Here is a 20,449-nt window from a genome sequence, read left to right on the forward strand (position 1 = left end):
GCGGAAGCGGCGGGGCGGGCGCGGGGACGGCGGCCATGGCGGGCGCGGCGGCGGCGCGGCTCCGGGCCGAGATCCGCCGGCGGGAGCGGGAGCTGCGCGGGCTGCGGGAGCGGCTGGCGGCCGAGCTGGCGCGGGGGGACACGGCCGAGCTGGAGGAGGACGGAGAGCAGGAGCAGGAGGAGGGAGCGTGCGGGCTGCGGCAGCCCCCGGCGGCCGAGCTGGCGCGGGGGGACGCGGGGCACGCCGAGGATGAGCGCGGAGCGCGCGGGCTGCGGGAGCGGCCGGCGGCCGAGCTGGCGCGGGGGGACTCGGGGGATGCGGACGAGGAGGATGAGGACGGTGACGAGGAGGAGCAGGAGGGAGCCCTGGGCTTCCCCGCGGAGCTGCCGCCGCTGCCGGCGCGGGCGGCGCTGAGCGCGGCCGAGATCCTGCGCTACAGCCGGCAGCTGGTGCTGCCCGAGCTGGGCGTGCGGGGGCAGCTGCGCCTGGCGCGGAGCTCCGTGCTGGTGGTGGGCTGCGGCGGGCTGGGCTGCCCGCTGGCGCAGTACCTGGCGGCGGCCGGCGTGGGCCGCCTGGGGCTGGTGGATCACGACGTGGTGGAGACCAGCAACCTGCAGCGGCAGGTGCTGCACGGCGAGGCGCGCTGCGGGCGGCCCAAGGCGCGCTCGGCGGCCGCGGCGCTGCGGCGGCTCAACTCGGCCGTGCAGTACGTGCCGTACCGCGGGGCGCTGCGGCCGCGCTCCGCGCTGCGCCTCGTGCGACAGTACGACATCGTGGCCGACTGCTCCGACAACGTCCCCACCCGCTACCTGGTGAGCGATGCCTGCGTGCTGGCCGGCAAGCCGCTGGTGTCCGGCAGCGCGCTGCGCCTCGAGGGGCAGCTGGTGGTGTACAACCACGGCGGCGGGCCCTGCTACCGCTGCCTGTTCCCCGAGCCGCCCCCGCCCGACACCGTCACCAACTGTGCCGACGGCGGCGTGCTGGGCGTCGTCACCGGCATCATCGGCTGCCTGCAGGCGCTGGAGGTGCTGAAGATCGCCTCGGGGATGGGCTCCTCCTTCCACCGCTACATGCTGGTGTTCGATGCGCTGGAGGGCAGGTTCCGCAACATCAAGCTGCGCCCGCGGAAAGCGGACTGCGCGGTGTGCGGGGAGCAGCCCAGCATCACCTGCCTGCAGGATTACGAGGCGTTCTGCGGCTCCTCCGCCACGGACAAGTGCCGGGCCGTGCGGCTGCTGCCCGCCGCCGACAGGATCTCGGTGCAGCAGTACAAGGAGCTGCTGGACGGGCGCGTCCCGCACCTGCTGCTGGACGTGCGGCCGCAGGTGGAGGCGGACATCTGCCGCCTGCAGCACGCCCTGCACATCCCGCTCCGCAAGCTGCAGGACAGAGACCCGCCGTCCCTGCAGCTTCTGCAGAACAGCATCTGCCAGGAAAAGCGGAGAACTGACGGCCAAAGCGCTCTCCCCGTGTATGTTGTTTGCAAGTTAGGAAATGATTCCCAGAAGGCTGTAAAAATTCTGCAGGAGTTGCCTGCCGAAGAATTTGGTTCTGTGTTAGCTAAGGATATTAAAGGGGGGCTCATGGCTTGGGCCACTAAAATTGACTCATCGTTTCCTCAGTACTAGGATTTAAAGTGGTGAGAAAACCACACATTTTCAAAGTTCTGTAGGGTTCCATCTCCTCTCTGTAATGGCTATATCACGTGTAAAAACCAGACAGAAATACCATACTGCCTTTTTATTTTACCTTTCTTTCCCAAGAAAAATGCGTATTTTCTTAGCTGATTATTTTTATAAAAATGTAAATCTGTCCATGAAAGTAGAAAGAGATGTGTTCCTTGGTTATGATTTAATAGTAAAAACTTGGCATAACTACTGACTTGTGCATGTGATGATTGAGAATATCCTAATTAGCAAGTGTAACCTGGAAAACGACAAAACACAGGAATCATGGTTTTACTCTCTCTAAACTGCTTTACAAATTGAAGCAGTGCATGAAATGAATAAAAATAATTCCTGTTAATCTCTGGCTGTTCTGTACACCATTAATCTGTGCCAGGGAATGGCCAGGACAGCATTAGTGAGACCATGGTGGTGAGCACCTTTCAGCTGGCATCCATCCTCGTTTGTGGGATGGCAAAGCAGTGGATTCCCCAGCTTGAATACACAAACTGAGGTTAACTGGTAATGAGACATAAGTTTGACCCTGGAAGGTTTGTAAAACAGACAGAAAATGCTTTTATCAGTGCTTGGAAGATTTCAGAGATTGAGAGATAATGAGGAGGTGAGAAAGGGAAAAAAATGATATTTATCTTTCCTCTTGCAAGGATAAAGATCTGTTTCCTGAGTTTTCTCCCTGTTGCTGTGGCACTTGCACCTCCCCAGTTGGATTTGCTGGCATGAAGAGCTCTGAACATCTGGGGAGTGTCTGTACTTAACTGAATGAAAAAAAAAGAGAAATAAATAGCTTTTCAGCAGAGCTGCCTGAGGCTTTATCACCTCAGCATAGTAATTATCTCCTTATATTAATTAAGGTATGGATTTCTTTACTTCCTGAGGAGGAAAAAAACACCTGTCATGACTAATCTTCACATTGTACTGGGGAAAAAAAGAATAATGCCATTATAATTAGTAGCTGAAAAGGTGTATTTTGGTAAAATAGATTTGAGAACAGCCACAGTCCCAGCTGTATTATAACAAGGCATGGTTCAAGCAATGGCAGTCTCATGAAGGAGCAGTGAATTTGTAAACAGAGTCAGATCTTGCAGTTTAGAGGACAATGAAAATGTGAAAGCCAGGATTTAATTAATCTTCAGTGTTGGTGGTGTGTGCCCAAGGGTCACAGTGTCTGGATTCTGGGGCTGTCCTCTCCTGGCAATTAGAGACCAGGGGGGCTTGTTTGACCTGGGTTTAAATTTTTATGTCTTCACTGATTTCTCTTCGCTGTGATGCCAAGAAGAGACTGAAGTGCAGAAGGCAGCAGTGGCAGTAATTCTGTAACACCCACTGTGGGTGCTGTGTCACATCCCTCACCTGACAAAGGGATTCCTTCAGTCATTCCAGGCAAGGTGAACCCAAGGATTTGGGGAGAAGGGAAAAACTCTTGGATTCTAAATCTGAGTGTGTAGAAAATGTGTGAGAAGTCTTCTCCCTTGTTCCAAGAGTGCTCTGCCTGTGTGTTCTGTAAATGCAGTGCTTGGCAGGGCTGGGCTCTTTGGAGATAGGCTGAACAATCAAGTATCATAAAATCAGAACTAAGCCCAAACCATTCTTATTATTGCAGGCTTGTCTTTTGTTTTGACTTGCTTTAATTCTTGAATTCCAAACATGTAGTGGTTTCTTTGTTCACTGGAGAAACTCTACTTAGAAATTCTAGGAGAAGCACTAACACTTTATGATTTGTATTGCTGCCAAAGCCCTGCTGAAATGTTGGGGTGTGCTGACACTGTGAATGAGGAGAAGCTGCTTTGGCCAAGGAGCTCTGAGTGTGGCTGGGCTGTGTTATCAGGAGGGATAAGGTCAGGACAAGGTCTTGTCCTTCACCCTCCAGGTCATGAGGTTGCATTTTCTAATAAAAACAAAACTTTGCATTAGGTTCTTAAAATACTCCAAGCATAAGTTTGTAATTTTTTTATTTTTTTATTTTTTTATTTCTTTATTTTTTTATTTTTTTATTTTTTTATTTTTTTAATGCAAAAGTTTGGGGCTCTCATTTGTGAAACTACAGAGGGAATAATGTGAGGGCTGTGTGCTAGGTGGCACTGCAAGTTCATAAACCACAGCACTCCCGAGCCTGAGAGGTGCAATTCAAGCTTAGCAAGAGCTGAGGTCCCTTATACAAATCTATCATTGTGCAGGTCTTTTGAAAAAAAAACCCGGGGAAATAAAATAAAAAGGAGATGAATAGGGTAACAAAATTTGGAGCAATGTAAACAACAGGAAAACGCACACACAAATTGGTTTGTGGCATTAACCTTTTGTGGTTTGTGTTGCTTGGTTAAATATACCAGCCCTGCTGCTTTACCTCCCTCTGCAGCTTCAGCATCTTGGTGGGGAAATATGTGCAGGGCAGGAAAAGCAGCAGAGAAAAGCAGAATATAGCAAAAGACAGAGAAGAAATGCAGAGTTTACAAAGTTTTATTCTGCACTCCTCTGGTGGACTTTTCCTCCAGTCTCTGCTCTGTGTTGTCTTGAAATCTCACTCCAGTGAGCAGGTTCCAAGGAACCCATTTAATAAGGATATTCTAGAATAGTTGTAATAGCTGAAATTCACAGACTGTGGGACTTGGACAGGGCAGTGTGACATTGCACCTGCTCTGATGGGAGCACTGACAAAGCTGCACCTCTGTGCTCCCTGGCAGCAGCTGGGACACTGCTCTCACCACAGGAAAAGAAAATCACCTCTGTTTGCTCATTCTCCAGGCTTTTACCACTGACTGTGCTCTCTTGATCTTGTCTTTACAATAAATTTCAAGTGGTTGATTCAGAGCCAACTGGAATGTGTGATGGTGCTGCTTTGCTCTCTTGTTCTCTTCATTGTGAAGTACCTGCAATTCTGGTATTTCACACTCCTGCTAAGAACAAAAAATAGCTGTCCTCCAAAACGATGCTTGTCATGTGACCCTTACCAGAAAAGCAAGCTGCTACAAATTCAGTCTGGTCCTGCTGTGGTACAAGTTCTCCAGCTGGAGAAGAAACTCTTCCTAGTGTGCATTGGGGATAATTAAACTGATGGTGTCCACTGAGATGCAGAGTCAGGAGTGTGTGGAAGCAGCACGTGGGCAGGGAGGGAGCAGCCTGTGGCACCACACTGGGCACAGCTCCAGCTGCTCTGCTCTCCCTGGGACCTCAGCTGCCTGTCACACGTGCTGTGCTGGCCCTTGGCTGGGCTCACTGGGGAAGGAGCAGCAGTGGGATGTTCCCAGGGCCCTGCTGGGAGGGGATGCTGTGGTTTGGTCCACAGGGTGTTCGTGCTGTTGCTAAGAGACCAAATCCCTGCTGGTGAAGAGAGGTTATCTCCAAATTTAAAATGGCTCCTGAGCAATTTGGCTGGGGAATGAAGTCTCTCAGGCAAATGGGCATTTACCTGCCCAGGAGCAGTGCAAGGAATCATGGAATCACAGGATGGTTTGGCTGGGATGGGACCTTAAAGCTGATCTCATCCTAGCCCACCTTCTCCATCCCAGCTGCTCCCAGCCCGTTCAGCCTGGCCTTGGACACTCCCAGGGATCCAGGGCAGCTTCTCTGGGCACCTGTGCCAGGCCCCCAGCACCCTCACATTAATAAAAATCTCCCTTACCATTAGTCTGAATCTACCCTTTTTAGTCTAAACCAATTCCCCTTGTCCTATTGCCACAGGCCCTGCTGAAAAGTTTTGTGAAACACACTTCTATTTTCACTGTGTAAGGGTTTGAATCCTCAAAAATCATTGAAGTGTTTCAACTTGCCCTTTCATATATGTATTTATTGGATACATATGTATGTGCACACCCAGGGCTGTGTTCCAGGTGAGGTGAATGTTTTAGGCAGAATTTATAGAAGTCATTTCCAGGACTTGCATGTTGTCATTTCAAACACGCTTCTGAACCTCTGCTCTCAGTTTCTCTTTACTACTGGAGTAGTGGGAGGTAGCAGGTGTGACAGTGATTTGAGCTCATTAAAACACTCTATAGCTGCCTTCTCATCCTCAATTAGATTACTATCTTCTTTTCTTAGTATTTGAGGTAGGTTCTGTGATTTCTTTTATAATAAAACCATTACCAGGCTGCTCTTTTACAAGTGATGGAGGTGTTTACATTGCCCATGTGACCGTGAAAATGTTAATTTTAGTCAGATAAAGTTGCATTAGCCTTTTGAAAAGTATCACTTATCAATATTATAATTATAAATAAATGCTGAGTAAATATTTTTAGGAGTTTCACACTTCCCAGAGATGTTAGTGATGGTATCTTCTCCTCATTTCCTTGCAGATCCACGAGAGGCCACGGCTGCAGTGCAAGGGATTGAATATTTCCCTCTGGATGTTAAATATTTTATCCACCCTTTCAAAGTCGGCTGGTGCAGGTGGGTGCCTTAGGACGGGGATTTTTCGGGAGCAGCCTGTAGGTGGCAATGTAAGATCCTTGGATCGGGTTTATTCCTGCTCTGCGTGGGTAGAGCCTTCCCTTCCCCAAACACCCCCTCACACCCCGGACCTTTGGGGTTTCCCAGCGATTCTGGGCTCTTCCAGCAGCACGGAGCCACCCCTGGGGCCAGGTGGGCATCTGGGGCACTGCCCCTCTCCTAGTGATAAATATAATTATACACAGTACAGAAAACAGCCAGAGCTGTGTTTATAGGGAACACTCGTCCTTTGGCTTTGCCTGTCAGGAATGTGCAAAAATGTAACTGTACCTCATCCCAGCATCCCAAAATCCCAGAACCCCAGAATCCCAGAACCCCAGAACCCAAGAATCCCAGAACCCAAGAATCCAGAATCCCAGAACCCCAGAATCCCAGAACCCCAGAATGCCCAGGAACCCCAGGAACCCCAGAATCCCAGAATCCCAGAACCCCAGAACCCCAGGAACCCCAGAATCCCAGAACCCCAGAGTCCCAGCATCCCAGAATTCCAGAATTCCAGCATCCCAGAACCCCAGAATCACTGAGGTTGGAAAAGACCCTCAAGGAACATCCAGTCCATGCTGTGCCTGGTCCCCACCTTGTCCCCAGGGCACTGAGTGCCACCTCAGCCCTTCCTGGGACACCCCCAGGGATGGGGATCCAAACCTTCCTGGGCAGCCCCTGCCAGTGCCTGGCCACCCTTTCCATGGGGAAATTCCTCTGCAATTCTCGTGGTGCTTGCAGCACTTCAGCTGTGTGCTGGAGCTCCTGCCAGTGGACAAAATGCACCTGCAGCTTTCCCCAGGTCCCTCTCAAAGGAAAGTTTTCCCAAACCAGTTTCAGGGCTGCTGGAAACCTCCCCTTGCTCTGCCATGTGATGCTTTGCAGCCTTAACTTTGCCCACAGATGTCCCCAGAAATATTCCTCTCCAAAATTAAAGTCACCTGCAATTGCACTGTTGGGTTTGGTTTGCATGAGGATAACATTTATGGATTCCCCAGAATGTGCTTTTCTTTATGAGTGAGAGAAATGGAGTCATCTTTTCCTTGGCTGACCTGGGAGCTGCCAGCCCTGTGAGTGTTATGGATGATTTCTCTCAGCTGCTTTGTGACATGAGGTGCATCACTAATGAGAATGAGAGCAGCATTTCAATCTATCATTCAGCAATTCTGTGTCAAAACTTCATTACTCTATAGAATTAACTATAGAAATTTATGCTGGTGCCTACTTTGTTCCTGAGGTGGGCACCATTTAAATTACATTGTCATCTTTAACAGAAAAATAAACATTATTATCTTGCTGGCCACTTCACTTGCATGACTGAAGCTGCCAAATGAGCTGTAAAGTTTTTTTAGAAATCCCAATCTCCAGATGATGGCTGGGAATTTCTTATATTCCAGGTCAGTCCCTCGAGCAGCTAATTATTGTGGTTTACAGCTCAGTTTTTCTGGACCCACACTGAATGTAGGAGTTAAATTATGACCATAATTAAGGATGGCTACAAAGCTGCTGTCATTAACGAGGGGACCTGACAAAGGAGGAGCTGAGACCTCAGCCTGACAGAGTTACACAGGTTTCTGTGCCCTGCCTGCCTCTGCTGCTGCTCAAGGCTCCAGCTCCTGTCACAAGGGCTACAGGGATAATGAATGAATATTTATAAAGTGTAGCAAATATGCTCTAATTACCCTAATTGGCCTGCTGTGGTTCCAGTTATGGCAGAACTTTATTTCTGTTCAAGTGACATTTGCTTCTGGATTTGTTCCTGCAGGCAAAGAAAAAGTAGAAGTCCTGCTGAAGAGGGCAGAAGATCCCCTGGTATTCCTGATCCTGCAGTTCCTCACCATGCTCCTGGCTAATAACATTCCCCATCTCGTTAGGGATTTCTAGGGAGTGTTTCAGAGAATGTCAGACACTGGGAAATGACAAAGAAAAACAGTGAGCAAAAAGGGAGGGAGGGCTAGTTTTATTGTTAGTAATTAATAGGCCAAACTCTGAACATTTTCAGAGTGGCAGCACACAAAATTCTCCTTGACTTTATTTGTGGTGTAGAGATGTATCTTTATTTTCTGTGTAGAGATGTATCTTTATTTGTGGTGGATGGTTTTGCAGAGTGACTGACAGCCAGAGAAGGAGCTCTGTCCTGAGCACTCACACAGAGCTGCTGCCATTCAGGGAACCCATTTACCATCCAACCTGGCCTTCACCTCCTGCTTTGGCCCTGCTCATTCCTGTGCCAGGAATGCTGAGATCATTAGGAACAGGATGGTTTAGGTGCCACAGGCAAAGGAGAGAGTGGGTAAATCTAGTGGTTTGCAATTTCTGCTGTAGCAATAGAACTTTTTTGTTGTATTTTTTGTCTGCTGTCAGATGAATGACTCCAGTTCCTTCAGATCTTTTGGGATTCTGTAGGCTGCACTCTCTATGTCTGGGATACTCCAGATCCACCAGCTCATCAGACTTGGAATCTTTTCCTCCCTGTATTTTGGTACCACTGTCATTTTCTGGATAAATAGATACTAAATCCACTAAATAGATATTCTGGATAAATAGATACTAAATCCACTAAATAGATACTCTGGATAAATAGATATTAAATCAAATCTTGCATGAGGTAGCCAACAGAACTATTAACACAGAAGAAATGGGCCATGCAGTATTGTACCTACTCCTGGTAGTAAATGGTGAGTAATGACTGTGAAAATGAAATCTCTGACACCCCAGCCAGAGCCAGCTGCTCAGGGCAGGGGTTCATGTGAGCAGGGATTGATGTCATGGTCTTCAAAGTCAGATTTGACTCTTCTTTTATTCTTTAATTTCTTATTCAATTAGCCAATTCACTCTATGTAGTTTAGAATTATCTACTCCATTTCCAGCCTGTTGCAAACCCAAAAGAGAGGTGTGAAACTGCAGCAAACAATGCTGCTTTGCATCAGGCTGAATCTCTGCCCACACGAGTCAGGAGTGTGTGGAGCACACCAGGTTTCCTTCCCAGACGTGCTTCTGACAATGTGGGAATCTGTGATTCAGCCCTGCATGAGCTTTTTGTTTAATTAGACATTGTTAAAGCCTCTGAGTGTGGAGATCTGGGGTGCTCAATTACAGTAGGAACATTGTAAAGGGTCAAAAGGAGACAAGCTCTAAATATTCCCTACAGAGAATTTCTTAAGACCTTGACCAAATTAAAAAATATGAATGGTTTCAGCTCACCTTCTCTGATGTGCTGTTAGAGAAGCCACATGGCTCTGCCTTCATTTCTGTGTTGCACCCACCAAGGGCTTTGAGGGAGGAGGAGGCTGGAAAGGGAAGGATTTTGGAGAAAGGAATTTCATGTACCATCTTACCTGGAAATTCTGCTTTCAACAGGGACTTTTCTTCCTCAGGTTTTATGGATCCTTCCTGTTCTCCTCTGAATTGGACAGAATCTTTGTTAAAATATTTTAAAGTTCTGTCCCAAGGAGCTGTGATTGTGATTCTTGAGACAACCTTCAAGGAAGAGGTGTCCCTACACAATCCTTTACCTGGATTTTCCTGCAGGGGGATAATTTCCTTTGCTGGTGCTTTCTGGCACAGCCTGGCCCTGCTCAGAGCTGAGCCCCCCTCCCTGTGCCACCCTCACCCTTCTGCTCCTGGAGGAGCACAGGCACACGCAGGAGAACCCATCACGGTGTGAATCCAAGGAACAGAGCTCCTGCTGTGGGGCTCCAGAGCAGCCAGGGCAGGAGTCAGAGCAGTGCCAGACACTCTGCTTGGGGCAGCTCCCTGCCCTGCTGGCTGCAGCAGAGCTCCCAGTGCTTGGGTTGGAGCTGTCCTGGTGACTGCACTTGCTGGAAGAGCCAACAAGGAGTGACAGCTCTCAGCTGTGTCACAGGAAACAGCCAGCTTTTGAGCCAAGCCATAATCCCCATGGATTTGACTAAAAATCCAAATAATAGAGTGATCACCTGAGAGCTGGGACACAGCAGGTGGGCTTCACTCTGGAGCCTCTGAGCTGGATTTATTTAGCACAAGGACTACAGCAAGCCTTGCCCTGTGCAGCACAGCAGGTGGGCTCCTGCCATGCAGTCCCAGGTGCTGAGCTGGGTACAAGCTCTGCTGCCAAGTTCAGTGTGACACAGGCTGGGGACATCCCCAGCACCTTCCCTGTCCCTGCCCTGGCACAACTCACAGCAGGCAAGATGCTTTCACAGTTTTGCTCAACCAACACCCAACTCCAGGGTGATATTTTTATTTTATTTTCATTGGACAAGGGCTTTAGAATCAAGCTCTAGTTGTGGGATTAAAAAAAAATTGACACATGAGATAAATGAGCATTAATGTAAAGACAATGAGAAAATGGATGGCCCCACAGCATTTATTAGCTAGCAGAACATGGAAATGAGCTTAGGTTTTATTTGGTAATCTTGATTTCTCCTTATATTCACATACAGCTCCTCATTTATGGCTCAGCCTGTCAAACACATTCTTAGATAAGCAACTGTTGCTCACAGGACTAATCTAATTACCAGTTCTTTTTATAACGAACGCTGACACAAAGGTAGAAGATGCATAGCACTTGTTCTGGAGCCAATGCTCCAGATGATCAAACAGTTTTGAAATTTAAAAAAAAATGGGGAGAAGAATTTTTTGTCACGATGTTCCTGTTTTTTGTCCAACTCTAATTAAAGATGAAGAACAAGAGTGAGAAGCTGGTTCGTTTGCAGCTTTGCACAGGATTAATTGCCAAGAGTTTAGACTGGATATTTTAGCACTTTGCAGTAATGTTCCATAGGCATATTTCCCTACCACAGGCTGGAGAATGCTAGAGCCCTAATTATTTGCAAAGTGCATTTTAAAAAGTTTTGGAATTTTCCTTCAGGAACAAGCACATTAGAACAGCTTCAAATTGTATTTTAAAGACATTTGAACAGAAAATCAGCATGCTGTGGGCTTGGCCAAACAGCACAGACTGAGAAACTGATTTTACTTTTTTTGGAAGGACAATGTTGTGTCCTTGGCCTTCATTTAAACCATAAAACCATTGTGCATTCTGACATTTCTCACAACCTGCTCTAGAAATGCCAATAAGAAATAGTACTTCTGAAAATTAAAACAAAAGAATCATTGGTCAGTGTGACGGGGACTTCTAAATTTCCCAAGCTCTTAACTGCTAGTAAGTAATTTAAGTAAAAAAGAGTGGAAAATAGGTGAAACTCTTTAAATCAGCTTTTCTTTACCTCTAAGCACACATGAAATCAAACAAGTGGATTTAATTATTTTTTAAGTTCTGGAGTTTTTCTCCTGAGCTGTTCTGCAAGTCAGGGTGACTCCCTCTAAAATAAACAGGGTCTGTCCTGAACCTGCAGAGAAACCTGTGCCAAACCCAAATATCCCCTGTGCTCCCCCTGACCTCAGCACAGAGCTGGCCCAAGATGAACAATGCCTGGTTGTGCTTTAGGTTCATTGCTTTTTCCTGTCCTATTCCAAACCTTCCCCATTACCACCACAGAGTGAAGTTAACCCTGTCCTGAGTCCCTCCTGATGGACAGTGAAGCACAAAGCTCTCAGGGCACCCCTCCATCACTCAAATCACATTTTCTTTTTCCCTCCTGGCAGCTTCCCACGGGCACAGATTTCCTGCTCGTGCCACAGAGCCGAGAGCTCCGTGGGAAGGGGTGGCCCCAGTTTGCCCAGTTCCCTTGCAGAGCTGAGGGACAGTGAAGTGGGAACAGATGGTGGGGAAGGCTGGCATCTCCTCATGCATATTTCACTGGATTTGCAGCTAGTCACCTCTTGGTAATAACATTAAGTGCTACAAAACTCCAAGGCTTTGTTCCTTGGAATGTTGCATTCGATGGCATCGGATCAATGCTATAACATCAATTCAATTTTGAAGCTGGTGAGCTCTGAGTATTAACATTTTAGCAAGGTTATGCCATAAACAGCTCGATTCTTCTGCTCTGCTGTGGTTAGGGCTGGCTTGCAAAGAAGGAGCTGGTTCTGTGGCGAGTGGAGAATCTTACTTGACGTTTTTTAAAAGCACAATGGGACAAACATCTGTGGTTATTTCCATTACGCTCTAAGACGTATTACTGGGAGGGAGTTTAGCCGTTAATTCTGATGTATTTACATTATTTATATACAAGAAGAACAAGAAAAATGGTGGCCTGTTTAATGATTATGTACATTGTGATTCGGTTGGAAAAATGTGTATTACAAATGGCAAAACAGCCTGTCAAGTACATAATTATATGTTTCTCTTTTTTTTTTTGTTCTTGCCAGAGAAGTTTTAATTCCTTAAATCCACTGCATGATCTCAGTGAAAGTTCTGACCTATATGTTATATGGGGGGAGGAAGGAACAGCATAATAACAGACTTCTTAAACCATATCCTGCCTAGGGCTCCTTCTCTTGGTTTTAATATAAGGATTTACCTTCGTTAGGTAAATTAAAAGATGGAATCTGATCCAATGACAGCAAGAGAAACAGCAACATAAACTTCATTCATTGTCCCTAGCCTCGGAAGAGAGAGTGGTGAACAAAACCTCGCTGCCCTGTGACTCGTTGCTCATCTGAGACTTGGCTTTCAGCAGGAACTGCGCTCTCCTGTACATGATCCTCTCCTGCTCCTGCTTCAGCTCCAGGTAGGAGCGGGAGAAGGTGTGGAAGATGGAGGTGACCGGGAAGGCCATGAGGAGGATTCCGCTCAGGATGCTGCTCAGGGCCACCACCTGCCCGGGGATGCTCCTGGGCACCATGTCCCCGTAGCCCACGGTGGTCATGGTGATGACGGCCCACCAGTAGCAGGCGGGGATGCTGGTGAACTCCTGCGAGTCGGCCATCTCGTTCTCCACCACGTAGAGCAGGGGCGCGAAGAGCGCGATGGCCACGCAGAGGAAGAGCAGCAGCAGGCCGAACTCGCGCGTGCAGCGCCGCGCCGTCAGCCCCAGCGTCTGCAGCCCCAGCGAGTGCCGCGCCAGCCGCATCACGTACAGGATGCGCAGCGCCCGCAGGATCCGCAGCACCAGCCCCACCTTGTCCAGGTAGATGTTGCCCGAGCTGGGCTTCCTGGAGCCCTCGGAGCCCGTGTCCACCAGCAGCGTGATGTAGTAGGGCAGGATGGCGACCATGTCGATCAGCGTCAGCGGCCGCCGCAGGAACGAGAACTTGCTCTTGGCCTGGATGAACCTGAGCAGGAACTCCAGGGAGAACCAGGCCACGCACACGGACTCCACAATGAAAATATTGTAGCACATCTGGGAACACTCACCCTGCGGGAAAGAGGAGGAGTTTGGAATCGGCCCTGGATAATAACTATTTTACTTGGTGCGGTGACAGGAGGAGAGGCTTCTGTGTTCGTTTTTTTAAACCCAAAATATTAAAGGAATTGAAGCTGTTGCTATGGGGAAACACGTTGGCAGTTTGGAACATGCTAAATGCAAACCTTAGAAAGGCACTGCTTATTCCACAGCAGATACTGCTCGGGAATTTCAGCTTTCAAAACAGCAAATTCAAAATCTAACAAGGTAATATACAGAAGAGTGCATCTAACAGAATTTTCTTTGGACATAAACTGGATGGGATTAATTCTCTTACAAGTAATTGAACAATCATGTAACATTTCAATTACTCTTTGCCCCCCTCTAAGGACAGCTGCAAAATCCCCATTGAAGTCAATAGCCTCAGACCTTGTACTTGCTCTGCTCTTCCCAGCACATCCCACTTGCCATCCTAAAAGCAAACTTACCTTTTCCTCCTCCTCCCTCAGGTCAGGCATGGTGCTGATGGATAAGTTCACTGCTGTAATAGTTACAAACAAAACAGACAAACACGCAAACACCTTTCCAGGAAGGCCAGACTGGGGCCTTTCCACCATGTCTTGCAACTTTTTCATGCACAAACCAATTTTTGTCTCCTCTACTGTTTCACCTGTTGTTTCATTTTCTAGGAGGTCATCCTCCCGCTCATTAATCTCTGTGAGCTCCTCCATTTTTTGCAGGTATCTCCTTTTACAACACCAGTCCAAGTTGTCTTCCTCAATGCCCCAGTAGAGCAGCTCCTCCTGGAAGGACAGGGCGCACATCTCCCGCAGGAGCCGCAGTTTGCCGACCCTCAGGAAGGTCAGGATTGTCCTGAACGCCCCCGGGTTGCGGTCGAAGAAGAATTCATTGCAGGTCACGTCATAATCGTCACAGATGTTCAGAATGTCGTCAAAGTTGGTGCAGAACTTGAGCTGCCCCAGGCGTGTCAGGGGGAACTCGTCCAGCGTGGTCCAGGGCAGCAGGTACTTGATGCCCCCCACGTTGATGATGATGTGGCGCTTGCGGTCGTCGGGCTGGAAGCCTTTGAGGAGATCCTCCTGAGGGTGGATGAGCCTGGCTCTTTGGTAAAACACTCCCTTGAGGGTTTCAGATTCTGGAAAGAACGTGTGGTTGAAGGAAGCATCTGAGGTACAGCTCAGGGCGCTATAGTCATAGTCGGAATTTTCTCCAGGCATAAGAGTCATCTTGGAAGACAACTTTGCATCCCTTCGCTGCCTCTGCAAGTGTCTTCTAGAACAGAGAACACACAGGGGATGAGGAAATGGCAGGCTGCTCTCAGGTTTTCAACAAATGTACTGGTGGGAGCTCAAAAGCATTTATGGATGATAAGAGCAGTTGGAAAGAAAACAGCAGTGGCTGAGTGTAGTCAGAGAACCTTTCTGGGCAGGCTGGGTTTGTCCAGCACTGACCCCACACCAAGGGCTGTGCCTGTTCAGGAGCTCTCCCTGGCACATCTATCACATGGAGGCTTCTCCTGTCTCAGACACAGAGGTCTCAGTTCCCAGCAGGGAATATGGAATAATTCCTCCATGTTTCTGGTTCAGAGTGGAGTTATAAAAATGATGATGGTATCACATTAGGACACAGAATTCAAGTGTGTTCTGTAGAAAATGAAACTGCATAATTTTTTTAAGTATTACTCATAAAACTTTGGAGTATTTTAGTACCCATGAAATATATAGAAAGAATCAAAAGTCAATTATGTTGTAATTCAGTAAATACACACTTCTGAAAACCAGTTAGTACAAGACTAATTTCTACAAGGTCATCTGGAAACAATTTGGGGGGAAAAAGCTCACTTATATTGGTGATCACAAAAACATTTGTATAGATTTTATACACAATTAATGAGATGGCAACTCCCTTTATATGGCCTCTTTTACAAAAGGTTGCAAAGAAATACAGGATTTCCATGCAAACCTTGGAATGCTGTTTCTCACTGCCACCCTACATGTAATAATAGGGCTTTGTCCTTGCTGAGCCCAGCTGCCTTTACCTCTGATTGTAAGAACCCAAACATTTCCAATGACAACCTGGAAAATCCCATTCAAATTCAGCTCATGCAACACTGGTGTAAAGTCCAGGGAGTGAAGTGGGTATCAGCTGGGTACCAAACACAGGAGCTGGAAATGTTCAAACTTCTGGCCTCCCTAATTCACTGCACATTAAGAGTCAGCCTGGAATCTGCAGGAGGCTGTGCAGCCCTGCTCCATCACCTCTTATCTGCACACTTGGCCTCAGCTTAGAGCATGGAGCCCCTGAGTTTCACTTGATGAGAGTATTTATTTATTAAGCAGATTGTACAATATAGAGACATTAAATATGTACCAGTATTTTGGCTTTCTAGCCTCGGGTTCACAGGAAAGGAATGAATATTCCAGTTGATTGGCTTCAGTGGCAGTAGAGTTTTGTTCTTCTCCTGGCTGCACTTACCTCCCTTGGATGTGCACCCCAGGGATACCCCCCCTGCTAGGGCCACTTGCTGAGCCACAGGACCCTCCTTTTCAGAAGCTGGGTTTATAAACCACACCAGGAGTGGTACATACCTATTAGAGAAGAAAAACTTCATAATTACACAACAGCAAAGGTCTCAAACCACAGCTGCTCCTCACTTTTAAAGCTCTCCTTGCTGCAAGGGCAGTTTCAATGCTTTAATTAAAATCTCTCTCAGTCCTGCTCCTAAACTTCCTGGAGGGTTTGGGCTGAGCAGAGCAGCTCTGTGCACTTACAAACAGGTGGCCCCAAGTCAGCTTTGGATGGAGTGTTGTTCCTCCCTCATACAGAATCACAGAATGGTTTGGGTTGGGAGGGACCTTAAAGCTCATCTTGTCCCACGCCCTGCCATGGATCAGCAGAAGAAATGGAGAACAAGCTAGAGGTTTGATATGGAAACCAGGGCTGCCTGGTGGATGTTTATGTAGGGCTTCATCCCTCAGACCAACTGCTGTTTGGTTTAAAAATGCCTTTTCCCTTCTGCCTCAGCCATGTCTAAGGCAGGGCTGGTCCAAACAGAATGAGGATTATGACTGATATAAGATATGGATAAGTGGGAGCTGTTAACCATTTTCCCTTCTGTAATACCAGATGATGTTGGTTAGCAACAACTTATCCTCTGAATCTCAGCCAAGAAAAATGAGGAGGCAGCTCATCTCTGTCACTGGTTTGATCTCCCAGCACATCCACTGTTGACACAATGGGAAGAAATGGAGAGAGGGAAATGTAAATGTTCTGCGTGTGTCAGACACACTCTGCAACCTTGAGGCAGCAACTGTGAAAGAGCAGAGCAAAGAGAAAGGCATTTTTCTTCACTGCCAGCTCCCTGACCTGTGTGAAACCAGAAATGGGACAAATGAATCCCCTGTGTGCCACACTGAGTGCCTGCACATAGAAAAGGTTGCTCCTTGGGTTGCCATAAGCAGAGCTGGCAAGCTTACAAATCCCACGTAGGATCTGATGCTCCACATGGGTTATTTTCATGTTCTCTGCCTCAGATACACGCAGCATCATATCTACAGGGGAAGAGTAGGAGGAGATAAGGGACAATAATAAACGTGGCCTGACTTGAAGGAAGAAGGGAGAAGGGAGAAAAATAAACCAGTGCATTTCTCTGGGTGGTTCTTCTTTTCCTTCTGAGGGTGCCTGGACAGAATGATGGTCAGTATTGCTTTAGGATGGGAGAGATCTAATTAATGGAAGGACTTCTTGCTGTAGAGCTTAAAGCCCAAGCAAGCTGCTTCATTCTCCATTGCAGCCTGATGGCACTGGGGACAGCTGATAAGAAATTCCTTCAGGAGTAAAGACAACACACTGCAATGCAAGGTCAGACAAACACATCAGCCTAGAGCCCCAACCTTCCCAGCAATCAAACAAGATGAACTTTAAGGATCTGCTGTAGCAGTAAAATCCTCTCTCTGCTCTGGCCAAGTCAGGCCCAATGGTACAATGTAAAACTCCTGAGCAGGATTCTGCCCTTGGAATGCCTGGGACTCACTGAAGCCCACTGCAGCCTCTGGCTCCCCTGCTCTCCCCCTGGGCAAATCCCTCCTCTCTGAGCATCTCTGTGAACTTGTGGGGCAACAACTGCCTCTTCCTCCTTTATCCACCCTGGGAATTGCTCTGGCCTTTGGAACTGCAGCAACATGGAATAACTGGCCTGGGGCAAGGCTCTGGGTGACTCCAAGGGGTGGAGTGTGCATGGGAAGTAAGAGAGGACATATTTTCAAAAATCTGTCCTGCACAAGATGATATCCATTATGTCTGGTGAAGAAATCAAATTAGAAATCCGTGCTGCCCTTACTTGCAGCCAGAAGTCAGGAAGGATGCCAGACTCGGAGGCAATGGGAAAAGAATTATTAAAGATGTCCTTCTGAGGAGAAGGAATAGAACTCATGAGAAACACGATAAAATTCCACTGCAAGTGTCGTTCCCCCCCCAGTGTCCTCTGCAGTATTTTGAATTCTGCAGTGCATCTCTGATGTAATCAGAGCTCCTGCAAGGAGTCCTGCTCCTGCTCCACGGTGCAGACAATTCAAAGTTGTGCCTGGATGATAACAAGCCTGCAAAGAAGATGCAGAACTCCCCCCTAGTCTCTTCTAACAATTCCAGTGCCTGCAACTCATCTCTGTCACTTTTTACCATTTGTAAATTAAGTAAAAAAACAAAAAAGCCCCAAAACATTAAAAAAAAGTTTCAGATTTCAGTGCAGTTAAGTATCAATAAAGTGATTTTTTGGAAAGAATTCCAAAAAGAACAATTTAATGATCCCTCCTCCTTTAGTCTTTCCTTAGTTAAGCAGGCAGCATTTCCAAGCAGTGCCACACTCAGCTCTCCCCTGGCACAGGATTTCCCTGCTGTGCCTCACTGCCAGGTACCTCCAGCCACACTTCAAGCCCTACTCCTGCAGCTCTTTACAGCCTAAGAACAGATCTCAGACTTCAACTCTGCTTGCAAAAGTGCACTTCCAGCCAAATCAGAGTAAAGCTTAGAAAGGTCAATGTATAACATGAAATAAAACTCTTCTGAAAAGAAGATAAGCTGAAAAAAAATATGCTCTGTCTCTATCTTGATCTCCCTGAGCTGGACAGTTGTGGCATCTTATGACAACCTACAAACAGAATTATGTCAAATATGTTACTCACTGTTTGGTTTTATAAAGCTGAGCCTTATTCTACTGATAACAATCAGAAGTGGAATAACTTTGTAGATAACTTATATCCCCAGGAGAATGTTCTGAAACACATCAGGATTAACAACTGCAGTTACTCTGCTGCTGTGAAACATATTTATGTCAACAAATTTTAGCAAGTCACATTCATAGCAAAACCTTAAACATAATTTTAAAAAGTAAAGGATTTGACATTTACTTGTACTGATAAATATTTTGCTACCGAAACGAAGATACGTAGTCATGGAAGAGTTCTTTCATGCTCGTCCTGTCCTCACCCCCTCCCCAAGTCTTTTCCAATGAAAAAAAATCTACCGGAAAGACATTGCCTATCAAGAACAGTTCACTTGATGCGTTTGTCAGTCAGTCAACAACGAGCAGAAGTCACCAAATACACCAACACAAAACACATCCCTTAATTATTTAAAAACAAAAGCCATAAAGGACCTTCAGCTTAGGCAAGGCGGAAGAAACTGGAAAGGCGAGCGTCCATCCTGCGCTGTGCAGAGCCGGCCAGGGCGAGCCCGAGCAGCACGGAGCGAGCCCGGCGGATGAGCCCGGAGCGCCTCAGCCTCCCCGGCGGCGGGGCCGGGCCAGCGGCAGGGCAGCAACGAGCCGAGCGCTCCCGGGGAGCAGCCGAGCCCCTCCCGCTGCGGCCAGCCCGGCTCCGGCACGGAGGGACGGCCGCTCCCTCTCTTCCATCCCTGCGGAGGGACACAACCTGTTGCTGCAGCCGGGGGGCCCCGCCCGCTCGGGGGCTCGGGCGCTGCCCCCGCGGTTGCCCCGCGGCTCTCTCGGAGCCGGGAAAGTTGCCCCAACTTGCCTGCGAGTTGCCCGCGGCGGCGGCGGCGGGCGGGGAGCGCGGAGCCCCGCGGGGCTCGGTTACCGAGCGGCGCCTCCGCCGCGCCGAGCGCCGGCAGCGGAACGGGAGCGCTGCGGCCGAGCCCCGGCCCCGGGCATGGTGAGCGCCGCCACCGGCACCGCCACCGGCACCGCCACCGGCACCGCGGCTGAGCCCGCCGGGACCGGGAGCAGCGGCGGCAGCGGCGGGAGGAGGAGGAGGAGGAGCTCCCGGAGCCGAGGAGGAGCGGAGCTGCCCGCAGCCCTGCCCCGTCACCGGTGGCATCCCGGGCTGCCCCGGGGAGCCGCGGCTGCTGCGCTCTTTGGTGGGACAAGTGTCCGGGAAAGCAGCAATGCCGTCCCTGCTCTGAGCCCGCTCTGCGCAGAGGCTCCAGCTCTGCCAAGCCCGTGCTTTGTTCCCTTGCAGCGATCAGCACGCGGGGTTATTGTCACACGCTCGCAGAATATTGCCTAGTTCTACTTTTTAATGACACTTGTTTGACATGTGGCTGGAAGTCACCCTGTGGATGTAATCCCCGTTCGAAAGCAGCGGGCAGAGTCTCGGTGCCGCGGTTTCGGAGTCCCCGCAGCTCAAGCCCTGTCACAGCCCCTGAGCGAGCCGCTCCCATCCCGTGTGCCGCTGTCCCCGTGGGTGCAGAGATCACTGCACTCTGCCCTCTGATTCCCCTTTCCTTCCTCCTGCCGCTGCTCTTGGAGGGAATTTCCTGCATCTTCTGCGGGATGGGGACAGTCCTCTCAAAGGGACAAGGGCTCTCTGTCCTGTGGGCGCTGTGCCCTTCGCCCGGAGCGCTGCGGGGTCTCACTTCAAGCCAAGTCCTTTGTTGCTATGGTAATACAAATTAAAAATCTATACTATGGTAATTTTAGCAAAACACCTCTTTTTTCCCCCTGAACTAAATCGGACTGTGGCTCGGGATTGTGTGGGCACACAGAAATAGTCGTGCTGATATTCCTCAGCCGGAGCTGTTGAACAGCACTTGTGTAGAGGGCTGGCAGCGACTGGGGCTGCTTTTTCCTGGTGC

The 20,449-nt window shown here is 48.7% G+C and overlaps 3 protein-coding genes across 5 annotated transcripts; 2 read left to right on the top strand and 1 right to left on the bottom strand.

Annotated features, from left to right (window-relative positions):
- The first annotated feature begins 5 nt into the window (after positions 1–5).
- LOC130261137 (adenylyltransferase and sulfurtransferase MOCS3-like) lies at positions 6–2,025 on the top strand. Its single transcript, XM_056507040.1, has one exon. The coding sequence runs from the start codon at positions 36–38 to the stop codon at positions 1,626–1,628; it is 1,593 nt and encodes a 530-aa protein (XP_056363015.1). The 5' UTR covers positions 6–35; the 3' UTR covers positions 1,629–2,025.
- On the top strand, positions 36–1,628 carry LOC130261504 (adenylyltransferase and sulfurtransferase MOCS3-like). Its single transcript, XM_056507813.1, has one exon. The coding sequence runs from the start codon at positions 36–38 to the stop codon at positions 1,626–1,628; it is 1,593 nt and encodes a 530-aa protein (XP_056363788.1).
- Positions 2,026–8,654: 6,629 nt separating the features above from the next.
- Positions 8,655–19,258, bottom strand: KCNG1 (potassium voltage-gated channel modifier subfamily G member 1). Of its 3 annotated transcripts, XM_056507041.1 has the most exons (4): positions 19,014–19,252; positions 15,836–15,948; positions 13,828–14,632; positions 8,655–13,351 (listed from the first exon to the last, which is right to left on the bottom strand). In XM_056507041.1, exons 3-4 carry the CDS (start codon positions 14,584–14,586, stop codon positions 12,581–12,583), a joined length of 1,530 nt encoding a protein of 509 aa, XP_056363016.1. In that variant the 5' UTR covers positions 14,587–14,632; positions 15,836–15,948; positions 19,014–19,252; the 3' UTR covers positions 8,655–12,580. The 3 variants fall into 3 exon arrangements, with proteins under 3 accessions (XP_056363016.1, XP_056363017.1, XP_056363018.1); XM_056507042.1 differs by lacking the exon at positions 15,836–15,948 and having other exon boundaries at positions 19,014–19,258; XM_056507043.1 differs by lacking the exon at positions 19,014–19,252 and having other exon boundaries at positions 15,836–16,009.
- Positions 19,259–20,449: the final 1,191 nt, after the last annotated feature.

This window comes from Oenanthe melanoleuca, chromosome 20 (genome assembly GCF_029582105.1).
Source record: "Oenanthe melanoleuca isolate GR-GAL-2019-014 chromosome 20, OMel1.0, whole genome shotgun sequence".
Lineage (NCBI taxonomy): Eukaryota > Metazoa > Chordata > Aves > Passeriformes > Muscicapidae > Oenanthe > Oenanthe melanoleuca.

Coding starts and splice junctions, on each gene's coding strand:
- LOC130261504 (XM_056507813.1), top strand. CDS start 36: ATGGCGGGCGCGGCGGCGGCGCGGCTCCGGGCCGAGATCCGCCGGCGG.
- LOC130261137 (XM_056507040.1), top strand. CDS start 36: ATGGCGGGCGCGGCGGCGGCGCGGCTCCGGGCCGAGATCCGCCGGCGG.
- KCNG1 (XM_056507042.1), bottom strand. CDS start 14,586: ATGACTCTTATGCCTGGAGAAAATTCCGACTATGACTATAGCGCCCTG. Junction 13,352..13,827: donor TGAGGGAGGAGGAGGAAAAG/GTAAGTTTGCTT, acceptor TCTTTCCCGCAG/GGTGAGTGTTCCCAGATGTG.